The sequence below is a fragment of the Genypterus blacodes genome, unplaced genomic scaffold, assembly GCF_046128005.1.
Source record: "Genypterus blacodes isolate CSIRO-AG114 ecotype Tasmania unplaced genomic scaffold, CSIRO-AGI_Gbla_v1 ptg000062l_1, whole genome shotgun sequence".
In the NCBI taxonomy this organism is placed as follows: Eukaryota; Metazoa; Chordata; class Actinopteri; order Ophidiiformes; family Ophidiidae; genus Genypterus; species Genypterus blacodes.
In genome coordinates, this window is record NW_027466874.1 from 2845625 (window position 1) to 2855000 (window position 9376).

Here is a 9376-nt window from a genome sequence, read left to right on the forward strand (position 1 = left end):
TGATGTAATATGTCCACTCTGCTGAAATTTAAGTGGAGACCTGAGACGACAAAGAAAACATGGAGATGAGTCAACGACCCAAAGAGCTGAGAAGTCCGATAAGACGTGAACGCCGCGGGCACCGAGCGGGACGCTGGTCCGGCGGAGCCCCCCGGTAAGTCTCTGAGGCGGGGTGTGACGCCCACAAGCCGCCGCCAGGACAATACACGACCACCTACAAGTACAAACACTAAACCAACACAACATGGAGGATATTTCACCAAACTGTAGTGAGAGTCGCCGTGTGAGGGCAGCGTGACCCGCCCCGGCCGCGCCGCCCGTGTGTCGGCAGACTTCTCTATTGTTCGCCGCTGTCACCGCCGCGGAGGTGCACATACGGGTGGACCAGCTAGCTTAGCACCGCCGGCTAACGTTAGCTCCTCGCCTTTGACGCGGTGCTAAAAGGTAACATGGTGCGGCTCCACACACAGATTAACAACCCCGTGTGTGTATATGTGTGTGACCGTGCGTCAGTGTGTGTGTAATACATGCCAAAACACTGAACAAACAGGTGAGAAACACACGTGAAAGTGATCGTACGTACCCACAGCTCCGTTCCCCAAGTCATGGCGGATTCCTCCTGATGAGTTCACCCGGCTAGGACGCAGCTTTCCCCGCTCTGACTCTCCCAAACTGCCGCTGCTGGGACTCCTCCGGTCCTGCCTGCCTGACACACACACACACACACACACACACACACACACACACACACACACACCCCTCCCTTCGCTTATCCAGCAGGGCCGCACAAACCAGGGGCCCCAAACACCATTGAGTAGTCTACGCTGTTTTGCTGTTATTTTAGAACAGATAGTAAAAACGAATGAAGCGATGCAACAATCACAAAGGTCATGAACCAAAGGGATAAATAGTCCACATATTTTATGTTCTTACCCCTAAAAAATGTAATAAGGGAGCAAAAAATCCCTCCCTGATTGCAATGTAGCAAACCATTATGAGTAAAGTCATAATTTGTATTGAATGCATGTGAGGATGAGTGATGAAACACAGCTGATATGAAGAAGGTTTTGAGTTGTAACGTTGACATCAGCTGATTGTGACTTGAGAACATGAATTTGTTCATGGAAAAATGAGAAAATGGGCCAATATGTGATGAGGCTGCAGGCTGTTCAAGTGCATGATGACGAACTAATGAGTTTTTCACCCCCAAACATGATAATTACTCAGCAAGAAAAACTACCAATTGCATTTCAGCACGAATGTCTGAGACAAATACAAGTGGAATAAGAATAAAATCTATAACAGTATTAGATGTCATTAAACGATTATCTTTAATGATTACTATTTCAAAATCTAAGTGGTAAACGGTGTTTAATTAATTTATGTGATAAGATTTTTATGATACTCAATAAATATTATGTTCTCATTATTACGTTCCTATGTCAGTGGGTTTACGTGCTTTCATCCTGCGGACGACTCTGGCTTCGATTTTTTAAAAATCACCTTTGGAAATTGATCTCTGGGAACCGATATCTCGCAGTTAAATGTGAGCAACCATCCCCCTCTAGCGGCCAGAGTGTGTCATTACGTCTATCCCTTTCGTCAAGAACAAGGATTTATGCAGGGTCATTTCCGCCTGTTCAAATATTCAGGATTTTGTGATTTTCATGACAAAAACAAAATAATCCAATAAATAAAATGTCATTTTACATTCTACACACTGACAACAGGCTACCTTGTGTATTATTACAGCAGTTAAAATGTATTTTTATTTTGTCAGTGAAGACGCTTTGTCATTGATTAGCAGTACTGACAAGCGAACATTAGGTGATTGGTGAATAATTGGTTAAAAAGGTGTATAGAATTAAAGTTATCACAAAATAATAAATGCAACGATAACTTATCATTTAAACGTTCGGTTATCTCTATTATCACTGGGTCTCTTTTTTGTCTTGCACTTTGTTTAACATGAGCGCTTCATTGTTCTGTAGGTGGCGCTGTCGTTCTTTATTATGAACTTTAACCTGTTGATTTACTGCATTTTATTTCCTGACAGGCTTTGCTCAATTGTTGTCAAAATGTCAAATTCAAGAAAATTTCATGTATTTGAACGTTGCCAGTTTTATATACAATCATTTCTGAACACATTCTTGTATAATGACATTATTACGAGCTGCCGGTTCATAGATTAAAAATGTTTTGTGTTCTATTTCAGAATCCTCCTCCAAAATTCCTTCCCGTCAGGATGAGTGATATTGCCTCTCTAGTTTGTCACTTTCATCATTTTTACTATTCCTGTGCAGCTTCATTTGAGGCCTTATCTTCAGTCCATCCTCTTCTCTTGATTTGCTGATTAAACCACATAGCTGCTACTTTAACATACTGTAGCAAGGCACGGCTTAGTAATGCATAAGATAACACTTGGCTCACGTTAATATAACTGTTAATAACAATCCAAATGTGAATATTACCTACTACTAAACAATTAAACAGAACATTCAGAAATAGTAAGACACACCACACCAAACGTAAACACCCCGCCCCAAGGCATGATGGGAAGTTTCCTAACCCCCCATAGTCCCCAATACGCTACCATACATTACTTTATCCTCTCAACATTCCTGGATCCATTTCAAGCCATTGAGACGGCGCAAATACAATGCAGTACATCATATGTACCACCAGGGGTCAGTGTTACAGCAGTAAACACAATTTCTGGTCTCGACAGAGAAGTTACAGTAAGATCCTGTCTCATTGAATCATTTGCTTTTTTTTCTTTGCTTTAGAATAACTAAATAACAATAATTCATGTTTTTTTCACCAAGGAAACGGCTATTTCCCCACTCTATACACACTATACACCCAGATCACCTTATTTGTGTATTATTTTAATTAACATTTTCCCAAAAAGTCATTACAATTTAAAACAAACCTAAACATGCACAATGTGAGTTTGTATTAGAGAAGCAGGCAGTTTAAGTGACCCACTGCTTCATCATTAGAAATGTATTAATAGGAGCAAATAATGTAGCAAAAGGAAAGTCACTCATTACAGTATTTGGTGTACTACATAAAATGAGATTACTAAGATAAAGCTGCTATTTCCAACAAACGATTAGCATATTGTGTGTTTATTTTATGGACTGCATCAGAAACATAGAAAAACAATCAACCAATTGAACAACTGATATTTTGCACCAGATAAACAAACAGCTCCAAAAAAAAGAGGATTGACTTTTAGGAGGAGTTAGATGGAGATAAGGAGTCATTTGAATGATATCTTAATGTAAATAGTAAATAGAGGACAGACAAAGCAACAGCTTCAAGGAGAATCCATCCAGGAAACACTGCTGCCATCAGAGCTTGACGGAACTGTGAGGATTTCAGACGGCTCCATCACTCTGAAAAACATCAGAAGTAATTTCAGTTTGTATCCAGTTCTGTTGTTTAAACATGTTTGAAGTGGAGTTTAAACTAGAGCTGATGAGTTAATCTCGACAACTTCACCAAATGAGTCAATGTTCAAATTACAGATATCTATTGAGTATAATTTGGGTTGTTTTAGTGTGATTCTTCTACACTTTTCAGCCACTGAATGTTAACAGTTAATCTTAATGTAACTTGACTCAACAGAACTCGATTAAAATCAACCACAACCAGCTCAGTAATTCTAAGCTTAACTGAACTAAACTCATACACACTCGGACCTCTCCACAGCAGCCGCAGCAGTCCCCACACAGAGCTCCCAGCAGGCCGTTCAACACCTGGATTGCGCACAGTGCGATCTGAATCAAACCCATGACCAGCAGCACAGAAAACAGAGACAGATGCCACTCCACCACGTCCACTGGCTCCAAACACTCCGACCAGGAAGCTTTGTCTGATAGATAGTCACTAGAGAGAGAGAGATGAGAGAGAGAAGTTGCATGTTCCCTCATTATTCATCTGGGTGGGTTTCCTCCAGGTGCTCTGGCTTCTACAAACTTCTCCGCCTGTAACAAACAGGTCAAGAGAGCTGTATATTCTGTGTGTGTGTGTGTGTGTGTGTGTGTGTGTGTGTGTGTGTGTGTGTGTGTGTGTGTGTGTGTGTGTGTGTGTGTGCGTGCGTGTGTGTGTGTGTGTCTCACCCATTTGAGAAGGGATGCATCCATTCCACCGTGTTATTTATGCTAACCAAACACAGGGGGCCGCGGTTGATGGCCACAGCCGAAACTATGACTGAGTAACCGGCCCCTAAAACACCCACACCTGCAAACAGTATGGAGCTCAGCATCTGCGGAGAAGAATGAATGGTTGAGAAGTTACCGATGGGATAAATCAATATAAATCAAATAATTAGACAATGATCTTATTCTGTGTGTGAAGAGTTGGAAACCTGGATGTGTTAGTGAAGGTCACAAAGAGCGATGCTGCCAACACAGAGCTACTGAGATGTTATCTGTGTGTGTGTGTGTGTGTGTGTGTGTGTGTGTGTGTGTGTGTGTGTGTGTGTGTGTGTGTGTCTGTGTGAAATGTGACCGACTTTTGTTTGCTGATTCTTTTCATACACACACCTACACATTCCTGAAGAATCGATCAGCATGTGCGTCTGAAGCAGCACAATGACGCCTCTGTGTCGCAAACTCATGAGAAAGTCACACTTTCACAATGAACCTCTCATTATAGTGATTCAAATCCCAAATTGTGTGCGTGTGTGTGTGTGTGTGTGTGTGTGTGTGTGTGTGTGTGTGTGTGTGTGTGTGTGTGTGTGCTTGTGTGTGTGTGCGTGTGCGTGTGCGTGTGCATTTATGATGTTTGCTTATGGAGGGTGCAGTGCTGTGCAGTGTGCATATATTTGAGTTGTGTGTGCATATGGATGTGTATTTATTACTGTGTAAATCATACTGGGTTTATAAAAAGTTCCATTGTGTTTGTTATTCATTATCTCAGGTACAAATACAGTACAGTTATGACTGCTGCTTGATAAGTTATGAGCCCAACGAACATGTTCTGAGTTCATTTGTTATTTTTAAACATAACCTTCCTTTAACAATCACATTATTTTGTGATTTAATGCCAGTTTCACAAAAGCACTTTCTTTCCTTGGCTAACTAGAAACTCCTCCAAAATGGGGATGACATCATCATCTGGGCCCATACAAGTTCCAGTGAAAGGCTGAGCTGGTTCAAAGTAGACAGTAGACATAATCACTGAACTTATATTCAATTCCCTTTGCACAAATGAAGCTGAAGTGCAAAACGTCTAAGCAGTTGTACTGTATATAGAACATCCACAGAAAGCATCACAGCTCTTATTTTCATATTGGTCAGGCTCAGAACTTATCAGTCAACACCTGTATGATGACGTTAACATTGTAACTTTATCCTTGCAAAACAGTGAAACCTCTCCTCACCGCAAATCTGCGGCCACAACTTTCGTTGCCACAGCAACCGCAGCAGTCGTTGTTTTTTAGACCCAGGAAGACCAGAGCGGGGAAGATCATCTGTTGGCACACACACACAGACACACACACACACAGATGGGGAAATGTTCACATATTACAGTGAGCTATCAATGAAATTAATAATCCAATGTACAACTTCAACTCTGATGTATTCAAATATCCATTTCATATTTTCTGGTCCAACTAAATTGCTGCCATTTGTTTGGGTCTATTATTGTAATTTCAGTGTACACACCAACACTCCAGATCCCAGAATCCCTCCAAAATAGAAGACTTGCTCCGTGATGTGATCTGTGTCGACAGAAGTTCCACCCGGGAAGAAGAGCAGGATGTTGCACAGTACGCACACAATGGCCAGAGGGATCAGAGAGATGCCCAGACACTTAGCGAAGCCGCCTGAGCACATCGTGACTCTGATGCTGACACCACCTCTGATCCTGACTCCACTCCAAGTAACTGTGAAAGGTTTCTTTGTCCTTGAAATGGATATTTGGTGGAATTGGAGTTCAAAAAATTTCGTCAAATACAGGTTTGACAAGTGAAAAAGGTTGGAATTGTCTAGAACTGAAGGTTATATTCAGTCTGTAAAGTTGGTGTCCACTTTGAGTCGGCTACTCATCAAATCCGACACCTTGTTGGAGCTCCTCTTTCTGCCTCTTATCTCAAATTGAAGGGTATTTCTTAACAGAACACCACCAAAAACACTCCCTGTACCTCTGTAGTTCGGCCTTTTCACCCCAAAACGTTTGGTATTCCAGCTCTGATCTCTGTGGGATGCCTGCCCTAGCTGTCTGCTTTATACCCCCCCTGTGATGTCACTGCTTTACTTTTACAGCAGCCCTGATACGGCAACATGAACACACACACACACACACACACACACACACACACACACGCACCTGTGTTTGCATGCACACACACATGCGTTCATGTAGGAACACTCGCTCTTGTGTGTTCACGCCGATGAAGACACTGGTTAATGTTCTACTTTGTGTTTTGTGTGCATGGAGACAGGAGAGGAAGTGTGAGGCAGTTGGTCGATACAGCAGGGCCCTCATGGCCGCCCAGCACCTACTGCAGGCCCAGTCACTGGCCAGATTAGTCACAAATTAGTTTGATCAATGTGTCATCCATTGTGCAGAATTGGGTGTGTCTAATGAGGAATAATGTAGTAGGGTATTCTACAACGTTATCATGCCTATGATACAGCTTCTTGATGATAATGATGCATTATTTCATATATTATAGATATTTCATATATTTTCATAGATATTTTTATATTGTTAACACATTGTTGCTTTTCAGATTGAAAACCTTGACGTGTTCTTGTGGGTAAACGACTTTGTAGCAAGCAGGGAACGCTGACAACAGTTGGCGTAGTGACACAAAGAAGATATAACTCTGTTTGCCTTTATGACTGCTTTGTTATCAAGTTAGATAGTCATTATTAGGAACATAACGGAGGGTGTAATGCTGTGACCGAGCTGTGTAACATGAATGAATGAGGTGTTACAGGCTGCTGGAGGTGAGAAACATGGAGGCTGAGCTGTGGATGCACTGATAGAACCACAGAGGCAATATGAGGTGGATGAATACAGTTCAAATCTTTCACTGTGTGATGCTGCTTTTGTGTGTAAACATGCAGGTTCGATGAATCGGAAACTATAACTTCATCTGATTGTCTGAATTGATCAAACTAGCATTAACTTGACATCTATGTTTGACATCATGTTTTTGTTATTATCATTAAAAAACATTACTATTATTCATTTAGTTCCCGCTGTTTGAAACGAGTCCATCGATGTGATCTGGGATCCGGCTCTCCTATCTGCTGTCCTGGTTGAAAACACATAATCGATGCCTGATTCACTGATCAGAGTGTCAATCCCCCTGGCCCCTGCAGCTTCAGCGCCAGGCAGCCAAACGGTTTAGCAACATGGACACGGAGCTGAAGTTCTGTTCTCGCCGCTCACCTGTTGTCTGTTTACAAGGCTGTGCGGCGAGCAACCAGCGGCTCGCTACTGCCGCCGGACTGGGTGAGACAGACAGACAGATAGATAGACACACAGACAGACAGACGTGTCAGTGGTAAATGAACCCTGTGATGCCATAGGATGAAGTTCCCTCTGCACTAAACACATTAACATATGTGTTTAGTACAGAGGGAACTTTAATATGTATAATAACTTAAACTTGACATGTAAAGTTTTCTAGTTAGACGTCAATGGGCTGGTGAGTAAAATCAGGATCTACTGTATATTACTTCTACAAAACGTCATCACAGTAGTGCCCATATGTCAAACCATATGGACCGACCCTTGAAATACACTGATATAAATTGACGTGTGAAGCTCAGGGGGATTCAGCAGAGAGTACAAGAAGTACATGAGTAAAATCACTTTATAAGGAACACCTAGAGAGTTTTCAGTCTTTCATGGGCATATTTGATTATATCATCTGATTAAACCGTATAAGGACTTTGTAGTACTAAAGTCGTATTCACAATAAAGAAGTTCTTGTTTTAACCAATAAGTTATTCACGTCAATCACTCATGTGTCCAGACATTCTGAAACGAGGTGGAAATGCAGCAGATGCAGCGGTTGCCATGGCGGCGGTATTGGCAGTAACAGAGCCGTGCAGCACCGGTCCTGGTGGAGACGCCTTCTGCTTGTTTTATAATGGAAACACGGGAGAGATCAGTGGGATTAACGGCAGGTGTGTGTTCCTAAATGTCTTACAGACTCTCTCCTGGAAAATGTTTGCTACACATGTTTATCTTTATGTGTCCCCAGTGGTCGTTCATCCAGAGCCCAGACCTTAGACTTCATGGAAGGTCGTGGTTACAGTGCAGAGGCGCCTCCTCCACGCTTTGATGCCTTGAATGTCACAGTGCCTGGAGCGGCTGCGTGCTGGTGTGACACTGCACAGCTGTTTGGTAGCCACGAGGTTTGACTGCACGGGTTTGTGTTTTTGTTTATGCAGTAGAGAAAGTAATCGAGAAGAGGTCAGCATAAGTTGAATACTGAGGATGAAGTCAGTATTGCATAAACCAAGCAGACATTTTACAAAAAAATGTGCGGAGGAGTGACACATAACTCTTTACTAGTACAATATACTGTATAATAATAAAAAAAAATAATAACAGCTTATTCCTCCAAACAATACGTCTGTTATTATGTAGATCTGTGTGTGTGTGTGTGTGTGTGTGTGTGTGTGTGTGTTTGATAGTACAGGAGCACATCTAACATAATCATTGACGTGACATAAACAACTTGAGTGTACACACTGCTAAACAGCTGTGTGTGTTATTTTGTTTCTGTTTTGATCACTAGGAGTGATGTCGGGATAAACAAGGCGCCAACAAACCGTCAATGGGCTCATCCTATATTTCGGCCTTTACTTAATTTGGTCAAAACAACATGAATTTGTCCCTCTAAGGTCAGATTTCTTTGAGTCCTTGTTCAATCTATTTGGAAACTGCTTAACAGTATGTGGAGCTCATCACTGGGAGGCTGCCCTGTGGCATGATGGGAAGGAAGTAGGTGGAGCTCATCTCTTCATTTTCATTAGCTTCGGAATTAGGCTCCGAAAGATTTCAGTCAAGCGCGCTGAAGTTCATGATTGCTTCTTTCGGTCTGGTCAAAGAGCCAAATTCTGGATTTTTTTTTGCACATCAACAAGAGACTCCTGGTATGCATGAATCATGGGATTGATATTTAATAATGAAGGAGGATCCGGATGTGGATCCTTTCCCTATGCGAGCTAATGAAAACCCTAACAGGAAGTTACTCACGCTTCCTGCTTAGTGAGGTTTCCTGTGAGGTAATAAGCATGGGTTTCCTCTGCCTGTTTTTCCCAGCTGTCCCTGCAGGAGTTGCTAGGCGGGGCCGTGGAGCTGGCAGAGGTGGGGTTTCCTGTTGCTGAGGTAACGG

General features: G+C 42.2%; 3 protein-coding genes across 6 annotated transcripts in view; 1 reads left to right on the forward strand and 2 right to left on the reverse strand.

Moving 5' to 3' along the window:
• Positions 1-834, reverse strand: part of fnbp1l (formin binding protein 1-like) — a 33354-nt gene extending 32520 nt beyond the window's left edge. The window contains exon 1 of one of the 3 annotated variants that reach the window (XM_076154499.1): positions 584-834. In XM_076154499.1, the coding sequence (XP_076010614.1) occupies positions 584-607 (24 nt within the window). In that variant the 5' untranslated portion in view covers positions 608-834. The remainder of the gene's footprint in view (positions 1-583) is intronic. The other 2 variants (XM_076154498.1, XM_076154496.1) reach the window with 2 other exon arrangements.
• Positions 835-2872: 2038 nt separating this feature from the next.
• Positions 2873-6237, reverse strand: tm4sf4 (transmembrane 4 L six family member 4). Its single transcript, XM_076154555.1, has 5 exons — positions 5679-6237; positions 5393-5482; positions 4128-4273; positions 3708-3894; positions 2873-3401 (listed from the first exon to the last, which is right to left on the reverse strand). Exons 1-5 carry the CDS (start codon positions 5847-5849, stop codon positions 3384-3386), a joined length of 612 nt encoding a protein of 203 aa, XP_076010670.1. The 5' UTR covers positions 5850-6237; the 3' UTR covers positions 2873-3383.
• Positions 6238-7328: 1091 nt separating this feature from the next.
• The window catches only part of LOC143003725 (glutathione hydrolase-like YwrD proenzyme), an 8773-nt gene continuing 6725 nt past the window's right edge, over positions 7329-9376 (forward strand). For both annotated transcript variants that reach the window (XM_076154526.1, XM_076154527.1), the window contains exons 1-4: positions 7329-7479; positions 8006-8159; positions 8237-8390; positions 9304-9376. The exon at positions 9304-9376 is cut by the window's right edge and continues 134 nt beyond it. In XM_076154526.1, the coding sequence (XP_076010641.1) occupies positions 7380-7479; positions 8006-8159; positions 8237-8390; positions 9304-9376 (481 nt within the window). In that variant the 5' untranslated portion in view covers positions 7329-7379. The remainder of the gene's footprint in view (positions 7480-8005; positions 8160-8236; positions 8391-9303) is intronic.